Here is a 23,306-nt window from a genome sequence, read left to right as displayed (position 1 = left end):
TAAATAATATCACGTTAAACCAGTTGCCTTCAAAAGTACCTGATTAGTGGACAGAGCTTGTACTTACTTCTCATGATACATTCATCTGTTCGGTTCCGCTTCGTCTTAGAGCCGAGAAAAAAAAGAGAGTATAGCTACATTTCCACCAGAAACTTAATCAACACTGAAACAGTTGTTTTGTGTTAATGAAGTTCTGACCCATTTACAACCATGTGCAGCATACAAAACCTCTCGGGAAAGAATCTCAGTATTTGTCTATAAACATATAAGGACGTTTTTAAGATTGAAAAGTTTAAAATTTGCTAGAAACCCCCCCCCCCCCCCCCCCTGAAATGTTTGGATTGATCTTTTTTTTATTTTTCAAACTCAGATCTTTTCTATGTACAATGGCCCTAATATGCCGTCGCGGTTCTGTAAAGGCTGGGTGAAGTTTGCTGGAGAACCTTAAACATCATCGTGGATAAAACGGGTCAGAGAAGAAGCTCGCTGTTTAAATGGGATAGAATATTATGCTATTCAACGTTTTGAACATCTCACAGAGCACTGCTTAACCCTTCAGCAAAAAATAAAAAATAAAATCTTGAACTTTTTCACAATCTAATTCACGTGTTTTGAATGGATCTCATAGACTAACAAAAAGTAAGGCATATTTGAAAAGTGACACCAAAATGTTTTTTTTAAAATTATTCTAAATGTAATAAAAATTCGAAAAGTGTGGCGTTCACCCTTTATAGTAAGTAACTTTAAAGATCTCATCTGATTATGAATCGATTAGAAATCGTAGTGAATCAGGACGATGTGTGTTTGATGAAGGGTGCCCTCTTGTGGAGAGATCGGGATACTGCTACGGGAATCTCCCCAAACGCAAATCTTCAAATTTGTCACCGAGGGCGTTTATGTTTCGTATTTATTAAGAAAAAAACAAAGAAAGGATAAAAAGTGTCCGACTTGACGTCTATAGGTGTCAACGAAGCAAAAATAAAGGATTTGATGCAGATATTGAGCGCAGCTTGCTTTCTGTCAGAGATGTGACGTTTCGGGGGGCGTTTTCAATCATTCAATCATTTTCATTGATTGAAGTGAATCGGTGTCTTTTCCACATGCAGTGATTATTAATAAATTCCAACCGTAAGTGACGTAGGCTATACCAGCAAATGTATCTAAAACATTTTTAGTTCTTAAGCTTCCTGTGTGTGTGAGCCCGTGTTTGCATCACAGGGTCCTCCTTCATCACTCCTCCTCCTCCTTCTCCACCTCATCCTCCTCCTCATCCTGCTGCTGCTGCTGCTCCTTCTTCCTCCACATCGCAGCCATGGTGGACTCTCCCAGCGCCATGAAGAAAACCTTTACGGTGCCGGAGATCAAGCCGCTGGACAAGTACGACTTCGCCCGGGCCAGGATGTGCGCCAGCGTCCGGTGGCTGCTGTCCAAGTCGTACGGCTCTGCAGGTACAGGCTCCCCCCCATCACCGGGGGGGCGCCTCTTGGGGTGGGGCGCTTTAATGGCTGATCCCGCTATAAATGGAGCTCTGAGTTGTTGTTGTTGTTGCTGCTGCTGCTGTTGTTGTTCTCCTGGGGGGGAAACCATGAGCATCTTTCCGCTCTGCGTCCTCCTTAGTGAAGAAACCCGGACGGACTGACGCTGCTCCTGCCGCCGCGGCCTACCGGCGTCCCCCTCCTCACTCCCTCCCCCCCCCCCCCCCCCCCCCCCCCCGTAGATGGGGCTTCGTAGATGGGGCGCTGAACTGCTGCGAGGCTTTCATCCAAGTATTAGACGTGAAAATGAGGCTTATCAGGAGGAAATCCGCCCCCGTGGACCGTGACGCGTGAAGGAGCTGCACGGGCTGCAATGCAACAAAGCCCATTGTGAGATTATGAGAGTCAGTCCGTCCGTCAGGCCCGTGGAGCGTTTTTCATTTATTTCTATCGAGTCAGTCCGAACAGAAGATGCTTTATTTCTGCCTGTCTCCGTTAGGAACCGGGTTTCGTGCGCCGCACATGGCTGTAAATGGGTCACAGCTTCATAATTGTGTCAGTGTTACGCACGCGTGTTTCCTGCGGGAGCGCGTGCTGGTTTACAGTGAAGGTGACACGGTGAGAAACCGGAGTATTTTTCTTTCTTTCTTTGTTTTTAAGGAAATATCTGCTACAAAAGTCAGTTACCATAACGGAAATACAAAAACGTCCATGGAGACACATTTGCGAAATCAGCATTTCGCCGTCATTTGTTCTCCACAGATGCGCGCGCGCAGACTGAACGCGCAGTCTGCTGCAGCCTCGTCTCATTCTGCCTTTCTGATGCCTGGGTGACGTTTTTCTTCCTATCGATCAGTAACGTGGCATCGATCCGTCATTCGTTTTCACTTTAGGCTAATTTATGATCTGTCCAGCCACTGGTCTTACCTGGAATATCATCGAAAATCTTTTCATATTCTTCATTTATTAAAATTTAATTCACTCAATAAATATGAATAGTATAACAAGTAAAAGAAATCATGAATGAACTTTTTATTAGCATAAAAAGAAAATTCAGAAGACTGTTACAAAATACACAACAACACTGAAGCTAATTCAACACTAACCCTTCATCATAATGACTTTTCAAATGCTCTTAAATGCAGAAACAGATTTAGTTTTTTTTTTTTACCTCTAAGATTGTTCATACACGGACACCTTTAATTGAAACACACCTTTCTGCCGTTTCTGAATCTAATGTTTTAGTTTAAGATATTCAACGGGTATTGCTGATGACAAGTTTAATATCACGATAAATTAAGACATGAGTTTTTCATATCACTCGATGTCGACAATTTTGTCGAAATCAATAACTGAAATGTTGCCAAATTTGGGGCATCCCCTTTCCTGTTTTATCCACAATTTTCTCTTCACGCTGTTACATTTTGTTTATTTTGAAGCAGTTGTGAGTAAAGGTGACAAAACCTGAAGCTGCTGCTGCCCAGGTTACTCAATGGGTTGTTGCTAGGCAACCACAGAAAGAGTTAGTTGATACAGCCAACCTAGCTTAGCTCACTGAGGTCAATATTTCAGTAATCTAAAACTAATAGAAAAATATTTACGCAACCTACTTGCAAACTGTTTGCAGACTGTCTGATGTAAAATTCATGAGCAGTAAATATTGTGCTAGTTATCTGTATTGGAACAAAGAAAGTAAGGAATTGCAAGCCTTTAAAATTGTGACGCTTTTGATAGATCAGATAGACTCAAGAAATTGTAGCAGCAGCTGTGTGGGGGGGCCCCAATAAAACTTTTTGTCAGGGGGTCCAAGATTCTTGGCAGTGCCCCTGATCATATCCTCAGCATGATGCTACCACCACCACCATGCCTTATAGTAAGGTTAGTAAGTTAATCCTTGATCGATTCAAACTCTCTGCTTGCCGTAGTGATCAAGTAGCATGTCTGACCATGAAAGCTCTTTTGGGTTCACTTGTGAAGGTGACAAATTTGACGTTTTTTTTTTTTTTTCTAGTCTTGGCCAGCATGACTTTATTTTGAAAAATCCCACTGCTGTTCCAGTTGTTCTTGGACTTTAATTGCCCAATTTTCTTTCATCAGAGGACGACAGATTAGTCGCTGGTATTTTGGGTGGATAAGCCTGAAATCTGCACATTATAGAGGCTAAATCTGAGGCTTGACCCAGCTGAGCTTTTCTCTTTCTGGCTTTGTCAGCTTGTGAATTAAAGACGTCCTTCGTTCATCATCGGCTGGTTGTGTCAGGGTCCAAACTCTGCTGCGTAACACGGTGATGTCACTGTATTTTACACTCTAGTTAGGAAAAACACACAAAAAAAAGGACCCGGCTTCTTCTCATGCAAAACCCAATACATTTCAACTGTGAAGGCTTTTATAGGAATCTTTTATTTGATGTAGATAATGGGACTGGAGGAGCTGGATTTGTGGTGCATAGAAGATAAATACAGCTTCTTCATGTTCGGAGACCTGAGCGGTCTGGAGAAAAGATTGCGTAAATACTCGATCTTTCCTGGTAATCATGGGACCTTTTTCGCGTAATTACGAGATCTTATCTCATTTCCGAGATCCGTAACTCGTTTCTTTATCCGTAATTATAGTTTCTTTGGCGAAATGCGATGCGCTTCAGCAGAAACATTAAAGCACTCCTTCATTTGTGGACCTAAACATGAGAAAAGTAGACTTTCCCACAACATGGAATCTACAAACCAATCCCTGCTGAGAATGAAAACATGTTTGTTTTCCTACGTCTGTGTTTTTTGTGCAGTGCCTCAAAATGTAACTCATTTCTTGTTAGTGTTGTTTACATCATGGCCCGTGCTCTGCAGTCCCGTCTCACTGCCTCAGCCCTGGTCGGGACAAATGGCTGCACGGTTTCCATGGCGACCAAAGGCCCCCTTTTTGCCCATGGAGCAGCAGAAAGAGCAAGACAGCATCCCCCCTCACCCCCGCTCAGCGGATCGTGTCACTCGGCTGTAAAGTCCTGCTGATGAAGGGTCAGAGGATGAGGGGAAGGCGGGGCTTACACGAGGAAACGCCACGCAAATCAGGAGAGATCAAATCACGTCTTGGCCTCGTTAGATGTCACGTTCTGACACAAAACAGCAGCTGGTTTGGAAGAGCTGCAGAGTCTTGAGATTTCGTTTCCTTCCAGTTTTAAGGATCATCCAGAACAAGGAATGTGGGTCATGAAAAGATCCACTCACACTGGTCTGAGATGACTGCTCTCTCTCTATACCAGAGTTGAGCTGTTCATGCACATGATGACATTATCCTCTCCTGACTTTACCGTCACCCAATTCCCACTGTCAGGAAAATCGCCTCTGGCTTTTTTCCAGAACTTACTCCGTTTTTTTCAATCTTTCCTTCTCTTTTCCTTTCTCTCCTTCCACATCACCCAGCGCAGCAAGGCTGCAGTTTCAAGTGCTCCAACCTGCAGCAGAGCCTCGCCAGGGATTTCCTTATCAGAGAACAATGCAGAGCTGACCGTTTTTTTTCTTTCTTCTTTTTACGTCTCATATCTGCAGAAAGGTCAAACATTTTCTCTATCTGCACCAAATTACTGGGCGTAAAATCATAGATAAGTACCTTTATTCTAAATAGCTGTAATGAAGATTTTTATCATTTTTAATGAACTCGTTCAAATTTTTTATGCTATCTTTCATTTTTCAGGCACAAAGAGTATTGCTCTCCTTAGTAGCCATGATGTCATCACTGTTCAGCTTCAGCCTTACTTATTGGTTAGCTAACAAGGACAAAACAGGAGGTCTCTCTATGTACTTGGCACATTTTAGAGTGAAATATAACATATATAAACTGACATAGATCTTAATACATCAACAAATCACCTCTTTTGTAGAAATGTATATTCAGAATGAGTTTCTATTAGTTTACGTGTCCACAGTTCCTTCGCTATTATTGAGCCAATGATGATATTTCATTGCTTCTCTGTAGGAACCAGCAAATTAAATTTGTTTCACCTAAAACATGCTTTAACAATCCCCCCCCCCCAACAAAAAATTAGAAGACCTTCCATCATTTCCTGTCTCTAAAGGCGCTGTATGGTAAACATTTACATCATACTTTTTAAAGTCATCGCGATCACTCAAATATTTCCTTGGACGTGTTTTACAAAGCCCAAACGTTCAGCCTATTCAAGAAAATATTCCTGTGTCGCATCAGCTGTCTTGTTTTTCGCCATTAACTAAAACAACTCAGTGAACCTCCTATAGTCTTTAATGCAAGTATTCATAGTTCTTGAACTTTTCCATATTTTGTCACTATACAGCCACAGACATATATGTATGTATACATACTGTATATTTCAATGGAATTTTATGTGGAAAAACCAACAGAAAGTGGTGTAAAACTGTGAAGCAAAAAATAAATTCTTTTTTACTTTTTTTAGTTTTTTACTAATAAAAAAAACCCCACCTTCCCCATTTTGCTGAGTTGCCTTCACATGTTGCCTGACCACTTGTGTGTAACCTAATCTCAGTACAAATACTGAAAAGTCCAAGACTAATGAATACCTTTGCAAGCCCCTGTAGATGAATTTCTTGATCATCTTCTGATTAAGGATCCTAAATCTGACTAGACGTTTGGTCTGTTTCAAAGTTGTGCGTCCAGATGGACTGTCTGACTGCAGGTTCTCTTTACTTTGCCAGAAAACGTCCCCGTGGAGCTCCGGGAGCCGCTGTACAGGGACCAGTACGAAGAAGAGCACCTGAAGCCGTCCGTCGCCAAGCTGCTCCTCTCCCCAGAGATCTACTGTCGAACTCAGGCCCTGCTGGCTCAGGGGCACAAGGGCCCCGCTCCGGCGCCGCAGGGGCCCCCGGCCGACAACTCGGCTCTGCTGCAGTTCCTCACCAAGAAAGGGTTCTGCCCGAAGGTGCAGGCGGCCGACGTCACCGAGGGGGACCTGAGCAAGAACCCCATCAACACGGTGCGTCTGAGTGTGCTAGGTTTCCAGAGAAGGGAAATAAAAAAAGGAAGAGTTGAATATACATTTATATTTACGTAAGCATTTACTGTTATAACGTGAACTGTGTCAAAGTCAGTGTGTAACTTTGCATAATATACCAGGGATGCGCGATATATCGGCGCCAACATCGGTGTCGGCTGATATTAGTTATTTTTTAACATAGCGTTATTGGTCCGATCAATAAAGCTGCAATCAATATTTATTTCCACCGTGTGTCCCTTTGTTTCCGGAGGGGAGTGAAGGAGGATGATCATGTGATGTTTGTTTGGTCGTGTGACGGTCCACGCATAGAATATCGGTAAATATCGGTTAGCAATACTAATATCGGATATTGATATTGCCGCAAATTTTTATATCGGTGCATCCTCACATTATGCTGCTATAGTACAAGGAAAACATATTTGCATTGCTTTCACAAATCAAAAGTGATCAACAAAATTTGGCAAAATTACAAAAATAAACCTTCAATTGAAAGTGAAAATGATTTCTACAAAATAAGGGCATTTAATTCAAAACACGTAACATGAAATGAGTGACTGAATAAATATACTCTCTTCTCCTAATCCACATCTAGTGAAGGGAATCACTTATGTAAAATATTTTTATTTAATCATCTTCCTGTAGAAATAAGTTTTCACTTTGACATTGAAGGGTTTTATGGCATTAAAATTTTGTTGATCATCAACGATTTGAAAAAACAATAAAAACCAAGAACATCGATCAGTTTGCTGCCAGTGTTGGATCCGTTTTCCCTCTGTACTGATCAGACTGTCGTGCGTCTGATCGATGCAGAAAGCGCATCTGGCCCTCATCGACTCGCTGATGTCACTGTCCGCCAAAGAGACGACCGAGCAGGTCAAGATGGCGGCCGAGGCGGAGCAGATCGGCGTCGGGGCGCCGTGGGAGAACGCTCTGCTGTTCTGGGTCAACCGGGTGAGATTCCAGTACCGACCAGAGTTCTGGTTTCTGTCTGGCTTTGTAATTTAAACCTCAAAGTTTATATTGGTGATCATAATTTTAAGGGGATTTGTTTCAGTCAGTAAAGAGACAGTAGTTTTATATGAAGAAATGAAGAAGATACAATATCTCAGTCAATGAAATATTTAAATTATTTTACTACAAAAAAGAAAAAGAAAATGAAAATTGACAATTTTCTGTTAGGCTTTATCAAATGTACTTTTAAAAAATAAACTTTTGGCACAAGTAAATGTTCATGACACTATAGAAGCCCATTTCTGTCATGAAAGAAAAAAATAAAAGTCAGACATCAAGTCATAATTCTGAGTTTTTACGTCGTAATTATGAGTTTTAGCATCATCATTATGAGTTTTAAAGTCATACTTACAGGAATAAAAGTCACAATTATGAAATTTAAAGTTATAATTTCAACTTTCAAAGTCATAATTATAGGTCAGAAAGTCACGATGTTTCTCAAAGAAGGCTTGCTCCAGTACCTCATAATTATGACTTTGTATCTCATAGTTATGACTTTAACAGTTGCAATTATGACTTTGTATCTCACACTTACTACATCATATCTCAAAATTATGACTTTGAATCTCATAGTTATGACTTTGAAAGTCGAAATTATGACTTTTTATCTCATAATTATGATGTTATATCTTATAATTTTGACTTTAAATCTCATAATTATGACTTTGAAAGTCAACATTATAAATTTATATCTCATACTTTAAAACGAGTTGATCATAAAAGCCCAGCCGGTAACAGGTGATGTGTAAGGAAGCCTGTAGTTGATTCCCCGATTGATTTTGCATGAATCCCTCATCCTCTGAAAGTACATGGCGACAGTGGAAAAGAATGTTGACAAATAGATGGATGGATTTAAGGAATGCTTTTCTTATTTCGGTAATAACTTTGTGTTTGTTTCTCATGTGTTTTGCACTTTCAGTTGAACCAGAAGTTAAGAGAAAGCACAGAGGAAGAGGAGCTTCCCAAGTCACAAACATGCACCGACCTGCAGCCTGTTCAAGAATCGGTAAAAAATAAAAAAATAAAATCAATTTTTAAAAAGCATGTTCACAGATCCGTCACGTAATACCTTCACTGGCCTTCATCTGCTAACCTCAACCATCACCAAACATTGTTCTAACCACACTGTAGCTGCGTTTCCATTACAAATGTGTGCAAAACTTTGCAAATATTCTGCTAACGTCGAAAAAACACAAATTCGCAATTGTGGTGTTTCCATTAAGTAAGAAAACGCAAATAAAATCACAAATGAATACATTTCTTTAAGTGATAAATTGTTAAAAAAAAAACCATACTGCGCCATCATTCTCCTGTCACTTCCTTTTTGTCGTCTTCTTCACGGTTTGCGCCAACGGCAACATCCGGTTGTTGATCCCGTGACTTGTGCGATTTGGGGGGAAAAAATGTTTCCATTGCAGTTTTACAGAAAAAAAACAAACACTTCATCCTAGCGCCAGAACTTATAAAGAAAACTTTTTATTTTTTTTAATTGCCGTGTTTTCATTAAATTCGGTTTTGAAACATCATGCGGTCGATGGAAACGCAGCTTGTGTCGTCTAACGGCTAACACCGCGCCTAAAACCATAACTAAAGATCCTTACTGCTGCTAATTGCTAACATTTAGCGACGTCGCAGCTTCTAACAGCGGCTTCGGCCTGCTTGTGTCTTTTCTCTCTCTGTCTTTCTTTGCTTCCCTTCAGTGTCAGTCCAACCGCTGGTACTGGAAACTAGTCCCCGTAAGTGTCCTCCTCCTCTCTTGTCCTGTTCGTGTCTCTAAAACTGTCTTTGTCTGCTGTGGCTGACCTTACTGTGCCTGCTGCAAATGTCGCACATATTTCTTATGTGTCCTCCTGGGAAACAGTTTTTTTTAATTGATTGATTTATTTTTTGTGAAGGATCATTACAGTGAAAACATCCTCTGAGGAGTTAAAGGGAGCATTTGTTTGTGTTACATGACTTGTAGGCGCTTCTTGTTACAAATGTTTCTGATGTTTCTGATGTCTACGTTCAATCATCGGATTAAGTGAGTGGAGGGAGAGAATGGGGGAGTTAGAAAGAGAAGATGGAGGTGAAATGCAAAAGTAGTCATGCCCTCTGAACTCTTCCACATTTGTCACATTACAAACACAAACATCACTGTATTTTTTTTTTTTTTTTTTTTTTGCGGTTTTATGTAATAGACCAACACAAATGGTTCATAATTGGAAGAAAATGCTAAAAAAAAAAAAATTCTCAAACACTTTTACAAGTGGAAATAAAAATAAATTCTAAAACACTTCATTGAACAACTTCTTAATTCAATACCATTTACCAGCCCTGCACATTTAGAAAGGAACATTTTTGCACATTCAGAAAGATTTTTTTTTTGAAGTCTTTTCCACAAATTCTTGACTGGATTTAGATCTGCATGTTTTTAGCCACTCTGGTTTAGCTCTGGGTGTGTGTGTGTGTGTGTGTGTTTAGGCTCGTTTTTCTCTCTAATGAGTTTTCTTTTAGTTTTGTCCTTTATTTAGTTCCACCCAGTTTTCCCCCACATACAGTTTTGTATACAAGCCAAAAAATCAGAGAAACTTCTTTGAGGTTGTTTACTAATGTTCTCTAGCAAACCTTCAGAGGATTGCAGTGTTTGTAGTTAGATGAAATTACTAGAGGTGTGTGATGCTGCATATTTTTAGATAAATTAATTCAAGACCAGTATCGCCAATACTGATACTTTTTACTGATACCAATACTCTTTATTCAAGTATAATATGTCATGATATTTCTGACCTTTATGTACTTTTGTGTTTTTGTTTGTTTTTTTGTTAAAATCTATCACAGAGTTTATAGGTGTCTTATACACACATATATAAACAGAAACAATAAATCAAAACATATTTGTGTGCAACTTCTCCTGCATAAACAAAGTGCAAAAAATGATCATTTAAGAACAAATCAAAACAAAACTTTTTTTTTTTCCTTTTGAGGTAGAGTTGAAAAATGACTATGCTAAAAATAAAATAGAATTTCAAGAGGGACTCTGAAACTAAAGTATTGATCTTATCATGCTAGCATCAGTCCAATACTGACACCAAACCTAAAACTATAAATCCGCCCACCTCTAAAAATTACACACAAGTGAAATCTAGTTGCCAGTCAGGAGACATCTGAAGGCAGCTGGTTGTACTGGTTTTATTTGGGGGAATCAGACTAAAGTGGGTCGTACTGGTAGGTATCTTTTCAGATTTTTATTTGTCCAAAAAATTCAAAACCCTTGAATCATTTTGCCTCAGCTTTACAAATATGTCCCACATTGTATTGGCCTCCATCACTGGCCAAATGTGATTATGATGTGACAAAATGTGTAAAAGCTCAAAAGGTCTGAATATTTTCACATGGCCCAGTACCTCCCTCTTTTCTTCTCTCCTCCTCCGCATTCAGGAGGTTTCCATAGTGACCGGCCCCCTTGTCATTTATGCCTGTTTCCCTCTCTCTGCCATCCCTCCCCATCCAGCATGCTATCGCTTTTTGTTTGAAGGAGTCGGGAAATAAGCCTCCTGTGGTAACGTATTACACCTCGCTATTCTCTCACTCCCATCCGACTGACCCACCGATCCATCGCCACACCACTCACCTTCGACCCGACTGACTGACCTCTACGGTGGCCCTGAAGTGCAAACCACTTCAACGAACCACTAAACACGACTGCACATTTAAAAACACAACCAGATTTCCAAAAACACAACAACATTAACTAAGCACAAGCACAAATTAAGAAAACACGACGACATTAGAGAAACAGAAGAGACTGGACGACTCCACTTCTGTCTTTAGAACCATAAAATAATCTTTCTTTAGAAAGACGGGAAGTCAGTCACAGCGCTATGTTTTGGTAAAACTGTGAAAAAAAACCCAAAACAAGGCTGAGCTTCATAGTATGTCCTTACTCAAAATATTCTTGGATAGCTGTGGCTATGTTAGCATTCATATTTTCAACAGACATGCTAAAGCCAGAATAACTACTGGTTCTGAAGCCAAAAGTAGTGTCATCCAATCAGCGATGTCTGAGGTTTCCTATTGGGACCTAGCTCTACCATTTTGCTAATGTCGTTGTGTTTTGTAGTTTGTAATTGTGCTCAGCTAAATTTGTTATATTTTTGAATAGGTCGTATCTTTAAATTTGTAGTTGTGTTTAGCAAACTGTTGAAGTGGTTTGCACTTCAGGGCCACCGTAGGATTTTGCACTAACAGCCGCTCCAACCCCGACGTTGGACGATTGGAATCTAAATCATCTGCTTTCAGCACAGCTCACTCCCACTCATGTCTCTGTGTTAGAAACCCGTGCTAAAGGAGGCAGATCGTCGATGTTTGATGATGGAACATCTTCAACCTCCTCCAACAATGCGGCAGAAGTTACAGTCAATGCACTCAAAGTCATGCAACATCTTTTTTCCCCCCCCTTTTGTCTCACCTGGACAGTAAACCATCTAAGCAGTAACATTCACGTCTTTTTAATTTAATCTCAAAGACTTTAAACTACCAGAAGTGGTCCAACTTTTCTGTTTTCATTGCATGGACGCTGGATAACAAATTCTTGTTTTTCACGCACATTTTTCTAACCAAGGCTGTTTTCATGACCGTTTCTTTTCACGATTGAGCTTTGCCCGGCAGCCATTTGGTTGGTGTGTGTGTGTGTATGTTTGTATTGATTAAATGCGGCTTGTGCTTTGTTTGTGTGGGATTTTCTTCTAACTGCAAATTGCCTGGCTTCACAGTTCGAGTCATTGCTTTTGGTTTTCATGCGATGGAAGGCTGGTGCTGGCTGGTTCATGTCTACAGGGTTCCTACCTTCAATTCCTACACGGCCAACAGTCTAAGCTAAAGTATTCTTAACTCCGCACATTTTCAGAGTTCTCTGTTTTCCTGGAAATAACTTTAAACAAATTCCAAACTCTCCCAGACTGCATGGGAACCTTGTAGTTTATTTTGTTTGCTTCTTTTAAGCCAAGTTGCACTTGTGCTCAACACAACTGATTCCTGTCCTCTCTGAGTTCATCTTTCTTTATTCTTCCTTTGTCTCTGTTTGGGGAGCTCTTCCTTTTTTAACTCCCTGTCCAAACATCTTTTGCTGTTCTGTCTTGTTCTCCTCTAGATTCGCTATAGAAAGGACAAAGTGCAGTCCAAGCTGACTCCCACTTTCCCTTTGGTTTCTGCGGTCAAAGATCTGTCTAATGGCTGCGCCGTAGCTGCTGTTCTACACTACTACTGCCCCAGCCTGCTACCTCTAGAGGGTACTAACAAGAACATACACCGCAGTTAAAAATCAAAAATAAGAGACTCGATCATGGTTTCTTGCGGTAACATAATCTTACAAGGATTATATGAAAAGGAAAAAAATAACGTGTTGGAAAATCTGCTTCTTTTGGCCAAACATCAAACTAAGAAAGACAAGAAAACATACCGTTCAACTAAAGCTTATGTGTTTATATAAGTCAAGCATTGACAACAGAAAAATGCATATTGGCCAACATCTGATCATGTACACACTGCAAAAAGGCTAAATCATTTAAAGTACTATTGGTCTAAATTCTAGTGCAAAGGTCTTTGTACACTTGAAATAAGACAAAATTAACTTATAAGTAACTTTCCAGCAAGATATAGAAACTTGTTTTAAGTCAATAATTCCTTAATGTTGTTGAAAAAGGACTTGTTCTGCTGGTAGATTATTCCACTTATTACATGGATGAAATATTATGTTACATCTGCCAGTGGAATTAGTAGTTTTTCATCAGTATTAAAGAATTATTTACTTAAAGCAAATTCCTATATCTAGCTGAAAGGTTACTTCTTATGTTTTGTCTTATTTCAAGTGTACCAGGGTATTTCCACTAGAAAGCAGACAAAAAAAATTACTCTTAAGTTTTTGTTTTTGTCAAAGTAGTAATGGAAAGGTTTAAAACATTTAGAAATTCAACAGAATCCACGAATCACCACCATAAAGCACACTTTCATGTGTTGCTGTCTGCTCTGGTTCCAGATGTTTGTCTGAAGGACACCATGTCTGTGGCCGACAGCGTCTACAACCTACAGCTGATCAAGGAGTTTTGTGAGAGCAACTTACAGAGCTGCTGCCCCCTGGCTGTGGAGGACCTGCTGTACGCTCCACCAGCTCTGCACGTAGGCATACAGATCTGTCACAGTGATGATGATATTGCTAGATATCAAATATAAAGCACCCTGCAAAGATCTTGTGTCATCTGCTATTTCTAATTATTTTGTTGCTAAGCTAGCTCTCTTTTCGTTTCTATGCTAGTTTCTAAGCTAGCAAAGCCAGACTTTCCTTTAATCATTTAAAGAGGTATTGCTGTCTTTCATAATTTTCTTCTGTTTCCACATTTTGGACTTTGGGTGCCTTTCCACTTATTCCTAGCAGCTGGCTATTTCTGTGTGGAATCTATTAATAAATGACAAAGTGGACAAGTGGAGGGCTAAGTAGACATCAAAGTATAAAGAAATGCTGGTCTAAAATGTTTGCACAGTGCTTTATAGATGAAAAAAGTGTAGATGTTCTCAAGTATATGTTTGTATGTACAAAAAGCCTCTTGGAGAACAACAGTCGGGTGGGATGTGGTCGACTTATTGCTTTTCAGACGCACCGGGATGGAGAAGGAATGATCACTTAGTGACCGCTAGTTAGCAATCGACATGAGACCTTAGCAACGGATTTAGTGGGAATGCTTTTTGTTGTGGTCTTTGGATAATGTCAATCAGCAATATTTATCATTTAGACTGACAGTATTGTAATAAATGGCAGTGTAACTATTTATTCCCCTGCAGCTGAATATGATGAGCTTCATCGCAGAGCTGCTGGACTGGTTTGAGGTGAAGAAGCCTGATTTTGTGAAGCCCATCCAAACCATTGACCTCACAGGTTAGTGCCTCCACCAAGCTTCATTTGCTTCTATCATGGCTATGTGCGTGTTTCGGTAACACACACCCTGTATTTGCATGTGTATCTTCTAGATGTCTCAGGATTGCTTGACTGTACAAGTCCTGTCATTGGGAACAGCAACAGGTACCAGTTTCCTGTTAGACACACTTGATGCATTTGATATTGGAAACCATTTCATTGCAAAAATCATTTGCAATTGATAAAAACATAGAAGCGATTGTTATTCTAAAATGGCGGAAAACTAGTAGATACAATTGTATTAGAAACGCACTTCTGCTGTCGTTTGGTGAGACGTCCATTGTGAAACCAGAAGCTGCAGTGAATGCTGTTTTACCTCAAATGAGGGAACAAAAAGTCAATGGGAGGTCCTTCGTCTTCTAATTCTCTCAAGGCATTTCAGGTGCGAACGTATAACCGAGGCTTTAGACTTCTCACGTTTTGACATCCATGGCTTTCATTTGCATAGACAGATTCTACAAGAACATTTGGAGCAACCTGAAAAGAGCGTTTCGTAGATTAAGGTTCAAATCTTAGGTGTGAGTGAAGTCTCCTTTGTGCTTAAAGGCAGTCAATGTAGAGGGATGATATTAAACTTTCTTTTCTGTTTCAGGTTATTTAAGAGATGTTTTTTATGTTTGCTTGCTATCTGTAAATTTGTTAAACGTAAACACTCAGAAATGCTAAAACCGAAATATATGAATGTCTCTAACTCTCTCATTTCTCTGGTAGTGGCTCTCCATCGTTCATCTTCAAACAGCCTTTTGTGCCCATCTCCTCCCCAGTGTCTCCAGGTATGATAATCTACACTTTGCATCCCAGCAGCATTGTACACTTTCTTACACTTTCATTGATTGTGTTTAACAACCCTTAGCAGAAAACAAGAGCTGGACAAAGAAACAAATCAGGTAGGTAAACACGAAAGCTTCTTTTTTTGTTATTATTGTAAATGTGTCATATTCGTATTTTAATTTCTTTACTCTTCTTATGTTGGCTTTTGTGGTTTCTGCTTCTCAAACGCTCGTTGGCATCCATCTTTGTGTCGTCACCCACCCCTCCGCAGTCGTCCTCTGTCAGCAGTGACTTTCAGCATCCCATTCGGCCTGGACAGTGATGTTGACATTGTCATGGGAAACCCAATAGATTCTGTCTTTCGCTCTGTCAGCACCGACAACCTCGCCACGGGCATCCCGGCTCTGAGCGCAGCGGCAGCAGGGATGACTCGCGTCCCCTTCAGCCCTCCGGAGGACTTGAGCCACCTGGTCAGCGCCTCAGCCCCATCACAGCGTTCCTCCTGGGTGCCCTATGCACAAACGGCGCCGTTGGGAGAGCTGCCGACCATCGAGGAGGCCCGGCAGGTGGTTCACATACCCGGTGGCAAAGATAGAAAGAAGGGAAGATCGACTGAGAAGAGTGGACAAAATGGGATTACAAGCCGGCCGGAGCCAAGGCTGTGTCCAGAGGGAGCTCCTGCAGGGTTCTTTCTGCACTCCGCTGAAGAGGACGGTCCCCTGCTCAGCAGCTCGGCTCCCTGTCGCTCTGGCGTCCAGCACCGACCGGTCAGAGGGGATGCTGGGAGTGCTGAACGACAAGGTCGGAGAGAGAGATCAAGAAAGCACTCTGATATGTCGCGTGACGATGACTCCGTCTTGAGAGATGGCAGCATTGACTCATCCGAAGCATCGGATGACGCTCCCAGAAACGCCCCCGGGAATATTCGGCCGTCTGCCGGCAGGGAGAGTCACAGCAACAGCAGCCCGCGCATGACGAGCTTCGCCGAGCGCCGAGACAACAGACGGAGACACCCCGCCACTCCCGGGGAAGAGTTGACTTCCGCTCCGACCCCAACGACCCCAACCCCAGGCACGCCATACACTCCCTCCACACCAGTGTCCAGTCAGCAGGGAAGTCTGGGTCTCAGAGGGCCAGAGCCGGGCTCTGAAGCCTGGGAGCTGGGTGCCCGGCTTGAAGAGAAGCGCAAAAATATCGAGGCCCAAAAGAGACGCATCGAAGCTATTTTTGCAAGGCACAGGCAGAGACTTGGAAAAAATGCTTTCCTTCAGCTGAAAAGAGACCAAGGCGAGGAGGGAGTGGAGGGCGCAGAGGAGGATGGCTTGACCTTGGAGGAGCGTCTGACTCGAATGGAGGAGCAACTGAAACAGGAGGAGGAGGAGACGGAGAAAGACAAGCCGCCTGTTTCCAACCCTCCTCGTTTGGAGAAACAGGTCACCTTCTCCGTGGACAGTAAGAAAGCAGACGAGAAAGAAAAAGGAGCAGAGGTGGGAGAAAAAAAAGGCGCAGAGAAAGGAGGGGAAGGTGTCATCGTGGAATACAATGAGGTGGTGCAGAAGTTGAGTGAAGCCCTGCAGTCTCTCCAAAAGGACATGCAGAAACTTACGGAACAGCAGCAGCAGCTCATGAGCAGCCAAAGACCTAGGAATATGCCCAAAACCACCCCACGAAGTAGTTCCAAAACTCCTCCTCACACACCAACAAAGACACCACCAAGAACACCGACCAGGACTCCCTCCAGGAGCGCCACTAAGGCCTGGGTGATCCCTGCCGCTTCCAACACCCCACCTGCTTCCTCGCCATCCCGCCGCTCCCACCTTCCTTCCTCCTCCGCCTCTCCCAAAGCGGTCATCTCCAGCTCATGCCCAGCTCCTCGAACTAAGCTCCACTCCTCCTCCTCCTCCTCTCCTCGCAGCCCCAAACACAGCACCCGTCCCCACCACAACCAGCCCCACCCACGGCCCTCTGAGCTCAAGTTCCCTCCGCTCAACCGCGTTTTGACGCCAACCCAGAACGTGGACACCATCCCGCACCTGCGCCGTGTCTCTCCCAGCAAGTGTCAAGTCCAGACATCGTCTTCCTTCCGCATCGGCGGACCTCGGACCCCTCAGGAGCCTCCTCAGCCCATTCAGCCGCCGCCGCCGCCGCCGCCTGACGAGAGCACCTCAGACACGGGCTCGAGTGAGACGCCCACCCAGTTCAGCCTGGAGCTGGAACAGGAGGACTCGGAGTCCGTCGGGGCCCTGCCGGTCTTGGCTCAGTTCAGACAAGAGAGGCCGAGGGCCGCCGGAGGCAGCAGCTCCGGCGCTCCTTCTGAGTGCTCGTTTGAGAGCGACACGCTGTCCCTTTCTGCTGCGTTCAGCGCAGGAGGTGAAGGAGAAAGAGACGTCGGCCCTAGGCAGCCCTGCAGCCTGATTGAGGTGTCTCTGTCATCTGTTGGAGGGCCAGAAGGGGGCAGCGACGAACCGACTGATGAGGGCCAGGAGTTTTCCTCTGATTCCATGAGTGACCACACAGAATCTGCTGCCGAGGCTGCAAGAGGACCAGTTCCTCAACAGCAAGACGCAACAAACCCACTTAATCGAGCAGCAGAGCGCAGCGATGGGCCAGAAGCTCAAACAGAACCAGCAGGGGAGCACAGCAGATCCACCGAGGCAGCAGAACCAGGTGGGGAAAAGAAAGAAGAACATGGGACAAGAGGAGGAGTCGGGTTTTTCTTCAAGGTTAGTGTTTAAAAATGCTGCACAGTAACAAAATCACAGCATTTCAGCATATCTGAAAGCTCAGGAACAAATGTAGTTTTCTAAAACTTCCCTGGGTTCCTGTTTACTCGCTACATGCACAGAGTTTGATTAGATATTTTCCAAGCCTGAATAAGAACGGAAAAACAAAATGTAGAATTTGTAGTCCCCCATTTCATAAAGCATGTGGTAGACCAACGCAGACTGATTCAGAACTATAAAGTAGAAGGAAAATTAAACTTGACTTTCAACGTTTTATTTTACAAATAAAAGTCTGAAAAGATACTGTTAGCTAAAATCCAGTGCAACCAACTAGTGACTAATTTAATCTCAGTATAAAGAAAGCTATTTAATTCAATTCAGTTATTTTTATATAGCACCATTTCACAATAAGTGTCGCCTCGAGGCACTTAGCAAAAAAAGTCATTTCAGTTCAATCACATGCATTCCAGTTGATCCTAATTATCAAAGAGTGGATTAAGCTCAATTAATTATTAAAACTACAAAGTACTTCTCAGTGCAGACGGTTGTAAATGGCCTAATATAAGAGGACTGTTGTGATGATGCGCAGAAAGCAGGGAGCAGGAAAGAGCAGGAGCTTCTTAAAGAGACAGAGGCCCAGTTTCAAGGCGACAAATTTCAAAATCAAGTTTCTTTGAAGTCATGTTTGAAATATATAACATTTTTATAATGACTGAAAGTAACTTAGTTACTTGATTGTAGTATAAAATGGCACTACGAGCCTAGAAAATGCATTATACTGCCCCTTCAAGGTTCCTGGTTTTCTGTTAAAGTTTTTTGCATTTTGCCCGTTTTAGGACTTTGCCAGTTATGTGGATGATGGCACATTTGTGTGTTTGCAGGAGGATGTGCACAGTGAAGGGGAGATGGCTCAGCGGAGAGCTCTGCTGTTAGAAAGACAACAGAAGAGAGCAGAGGAGCTTAAACGGAGGAGACAATGGCATGAGCAGGAGAGAGAAAACAGGTGGATCCTGTGCAGACCTATTATGTAACGCTTAAAGTCAAGCTGCTAACGTAACGTAAACCTTCCTCCTTCTGGTCCTCAGACCAGCATCCTCTGAAAGGAGAGCGGCGTCGCCCTCCAACACCTCGCCGTCCCCCAACCCTCCTGCCACCCCCGCACGCCGCGGCGACTTCACACGAGGGGAGTACGAGCGGCGGCAGCAGCTGAGGATCATGGAGGACCTGGACAAAGTCCTGAAGCAGAAAACGACCAACCACCCGGGTCGAACGGCCACGAAGAAACCCCGCTCACGGCCTCGCAGCATGACCCGGGAGGAAACCAAGCTGTCTCTGAGTCCAGCCAAAGGGGCTACTGGTAAAATAAGAAAGAATAAGAAGGAGGGAAAAAAACGAGGTAGCGGCATGTCAGTCGTTAGAACTGACTGAACTTTTGTTTCCTCAGGTTCTCAGCTGACGAAGGTCTACTCACACTCCTCGCTAAACCTCGCAGCTACAGATGAGCCTGGAAACAACGGCGACTCCACGAAGAAAGCCCAGAGGTACGCCGCCGCGTTGGACAGTGCTTTATGCCTTTTCCTCAAAATAAGACCCAATGTTCTAAAGTCTCTATTTCAAGCAAAAAAAATAGAAATGTTGATTTTTCATCTTTCTTTTTTTTTTTACTCATACTTTAGAAATTCGGTCTTGGAATTTTATTGGATAGGAAATTTGCATATCTTTGCTGCCAACAGGGTCACAGACTATCACAACTTGAAAAATCTTGGCTAAGAATATCTCTGCAATTTATGAAATTATTCCAAAAGGAAGTGCATAAAAATTTATTTTGAACTTTTGAAAATGTTAAAAAGTTTCCAAGTTTTTTTCTAGAAAATCCCTGAATTTTTTGCTGTAAATTTTCTCCCTCTCTTTGTTCTATCAACAATGGTCCTAACACATCATTTCCAATAATGCTGCAAATACATCAGATTTAGCAAAATGCTACTTCCCATATTCAATGATGAGGGAACATTTGCCGCTGAGGCCCCCCGGCCCTCGGCCCTCCAGATGAATCGGGTCGTGTAATGAGACGAAGGCTCAGCGTTCTGCTGTTTGTCTTCTCTCCAGCAGCCGTGTTGGTTCACCTTCGCCATGTGTGACGCCAAGCAGACCCATCAATCAGAACGGAGACAGAGACTGGGAGTTTGGTCCCAATGGGACCTCGCCTGCCCCAGAATACACAGGTACAGCGCTAAACGGTGCAGACATGCATTCAGTGTTGCAAGAAATATTAGCTCCACGTCAGAGTCTCCTGCTGAATAACTAACAAATCAAGTCTGGTAAATGTGAGTCGCTTTCCTTCCGAGGGAACAAGTCCTGTCGTTTCTATTGGTCGGTTCTGTTGTTGATCAAGTCAGACATAGAGTAGATATCACCTGAAGATGTTGATAAAGTCGTCTACTTTTCCCACCTGAGCGTAAATCTATAAAATAATAAACTGACGTGACATCAGTTGTTGAGGCTAGCAGTAAAGTACAAACAAAATACTCCTACTGATAAGAATAAAAAGGAAAAACTGAAGATAGATCACAGAATTCTTTTAAGACATTCAAATTTTAAATGAAGGCAATAGTCATATTTAAGAATTTATCATCATTTAAGGATAGTTGTTAACCAGACATTCACTTACAAGTGTGATTAAAGCTTCATGAGCCATGTGCATACCTGGCTGAACTGATAAGTGATTAAAAGGGCAATATTATATTCTCCAGCCACACAATGCAATTTTACAGCATAATCAAGAGCTGGAGTATGTTAGCTTCAGTTGTTAAAAAAAATGCTATCAAATGTAACTTAAATGAAATTTTACTCTGTAGTTTAACACCTTAAAATTAGTCCTCTGTCACTTTAAAATCTCCTGCTCTTTCTAAAACTTCGCCTTCAGGAAGTCATCACAATGTTTTTACCAGCGTTGTTCTGAGGAGTTGTTCGTATACTGAGCTCAGCAGATGTTCCACCCGGTGTTTGCTAATTGCTGCTGGCTAGTCTGAAGGAGCTGAGTCGGGGAGTTGAGGAGGAGTGGTGTGCTGTGAGGCGGAGCTAGGTCCGCCCAGGCGTTTTGGACGGCTGAATGGTTGCCGTGGGAGATTAAAGGATTTCTCAAACATGCATGAAAGAATCAAATTAACAGTGCAGTTATGGTTTTGATGATGAAATAACATCATTACATGATGTAAACCTCAAGAAAAGTTGATTTTACACAACGCTGCCCGTTTAAAAATAACAAACACAATTGCAAGTTTGTCTAAACTAAATGTTTTCAGGCTCTGCACTCACTGAATGATGACAATAAGATTCTGAACACCACTGAAATGTGAGGCGGGGGTCTTAGTGAGCGAAGGAGAAAGTAAAAGGTGGAAACGGCACATGTTTGAATGCCGTCATTTTCAGTTTTCGGTCACGGCTTTCTGTTTTTCAGGTCCAAAACTCTTTAAAGAGCCAAGCCTCAAGTCCAATAAATTCATTATTCACAACGCTTTGTCGCGCTGCTGCCTGGCCGGAAAGGTGAACGAGTCACAAAAAAGCAAGATAGTCGAGGTGGGGGCTTCATTTCTTCTTTCTGTTTTTCTTTTAATTTACAGAAACTCTTCTGATTGCGTGTAAAAAATCGGAATAAAAATGTTAATTTCTTCACTTTGCTCCTCCTCCAGGAAATGGAGAAGAGCTCCGCCAACCACTTCCTCATTCTCTTCCGCGACTCCAGCTGTCAGTTCAGGGGCGTTTACGCCATGAACCCCGACACCCAGGAGCTGGTGCGGCTGGCGGGCGTGGGGCCGCGCTCCGTCTGCTCCGGCCAGGTGGAGTCCATCTTCAAATACAGCTCCGACAGGAAGCAGTTCAGCTCCATCCCGTCGAAAACCATGGGGATGAGCGTCGACGCCTTCACCATCCCCAGCCAGCTGTGGCAGGGCGGCGGCGGCGGCGGAGCGGGAGGCGGCGGCAGCAGGAGGGCTAGCGTCACTAAGAAGGTGGCCGTCTCCAAGTGAGGACGACTGTACTTAGGTTATTTCAGTGAAAAAGGATAAACAGCAAAGTTATTTATGTGAACACAGATGGATCCTCGTGTGTTAGATTTTTTTTTCTTTAAGTACAAGAAAAATATACTTCTATTCCCTTTACATCTTTAAAAATGTCCACTGTGCAAATATAGCAGAACAGAAGCATATTCTAAAAGAGGACATGGGGCATTTCTTTTAAAAAAGGTTGCTGATTTACTCAATTTATACCCGTTAATTGTTTGAAGTTCAAACTTGAGCTTTTTTGTTGAAAGAAAAGCCAACACTTTTTATTTGCACATAAAAAAACAAAACAACTTTTGGATAGTTCCTGTTTCTCTTGGCCTCGAAAAATGCCTTGCAAGACAGATCGACTGACTGAACTTTTGATTTTTTATTTATTTTTTTACTTTGACGTTCACTCTCCCAGTACCTGTTGCCATGTGGATGAAAGCACATTAAATAGCCATAAACAAGTGATGCAGAGATGAAGTTGGAGGACCTCGTTCGGATGTTATTTATTTCTGGCAGTTTTCGTAACTGCAGCATGAATGATTCTTTACTCTATGTGGTGAAATGATATCACAATGTAAGCTTGTGACTTAATGAAGCTGACCATGTGTGTGCATTAGATGCTGATTTTAAAACATGTTTTTGTACAGTAAACTTTCAGCATAATACCGAATGATGTGTGAGAGGAACCCGGACTGTCGCGCTCTCAGGTGGAGATGAGTGCTGATAGCCGACCAATAAATACAAACTTGGATCCGAGTGGATTACTTCATTCTTTTTTTCTTATTTCAGAAATGTGCATGAGGCATTTTTGAACACTATAATAAATCTCAAAAAGGAGAAACCAAAACTGAGTCTGAGGAGTAAAGGACAGCTAGGTACGTCGCTTGAATGATTCATGCAATTTTTTGTTACATTTCCTAGAATTAAGGTGCTTGTATGTGTAAAAAGTTTGAATATTGCAAGAAAGTGCAGTAATTCCTCCCAGTCACCTCAAAAAGTGAAACTCGTATATAGAGCTGTTTTGTTTCTAGTAATTTTGATGATTGTGGTTAACAGACAAAAAAAACCTAAAATTTTGTATCTCAGTAAATTAGAATATTGTGAAAAAAGAAATTAATTGAAGCAAATTAACTCAAGACTGCGAAGGTTTTTCCTCAGCCTTTAAAATGTCGGCTACACGGCTACTGTCTTTTCATTTAATGTTCACAAAACGTTATTTTCTCCAAATGTTGTGAAAACTGAATTTCGTAACTGTGTGTTTTCATCAACTTAGAAACGCAATTAAAATCACACGTGAAAAAGTCTGTTCACGCGATAAATCTTTTTTTTTTTTTAAACATGCAGCGCCAT

At 42.3% G+C, this 23,306-nt stretch overlaps 1 protein-coding gene across 7 annotated transcripts; it reads left to right on the top strand.

Moving 5' to 3' along the window:
* Positions 1–729: 729 nt before the first annotated feature.
* On the top strand, positions 730–22,712 carry LOC114144203 (calmodulin-regulated spectrin-associated protein 3-like). Of its 7 annotated transcripts, none has more exons than XM_028016753.1 (19): positions 730–1,448; positions 6,155–6,432; positions 7,264–7,404; positions 8,384–8,470; positions 9,165–9,200; positions 10,958–11,005; positions 12,596–12,734; positions 13,481–13,620; positions 14,281–14,374; positions 14,467–14,518; positions 15,125–15,186; positions 15,267–15,300; positions 15,456–17,907; positions 18,789–18,910; positions 18,993–19,264; positions 19,352–19,448; positions 20,017–20,129; positions 21,365–21,483; positions 21,597–22,712. In XM_028016753.1, the coding sequence occupies exons 1-19, from the start codon at positions 1,313–1,315 to the stop codon at positions 21,930–21,932; spliced, it is 4,758 nt and encodes a 1,585-aa protein (XP_027872554.1). In that variant the 5' UTR covers positions 730–1,312; the 3' UTR covers positions 21,933–22,712. The 7 variants fall into 7 exon arrangements, with proteins under 7 accessions (XP_027872554.1, XP_027872558.1, XP_027872553.1 ...); XM_028016757.1 differs by having other exon boundaries at positions 731–1,448; positions 15,270–15,300; positions 15,558–17,907; positions 20,014–20,129; XM_028016752.1 differs by having other exon boundaries at positions 731–1,448; positions 15,270–15,300; positions 20,014–20,129.
* The last annotated feature ends 594 nt before the right edge of the window (positions 22,713–23,306 follow it).

Source organism: Xiphophorus couchianus, chromosome 5, assembly GCF_001444195.1.
Source record: "Xiphophorus couchianus chromosome 5, X_couchianus-1.0, whole genome shotgun sequence".
NCBI classification, from domain to species: Eukaryota; Metazoa; Chordata; class Actinopteri; order Cyprinodontiformes; family Poeciliidae; genus Xiphophorus; species Xiphophorus couchianus.
Note: the sequence above shows the minus strand (reverse complement) of the source record. Positions and strands in the feature narration are given on the sequence as shown.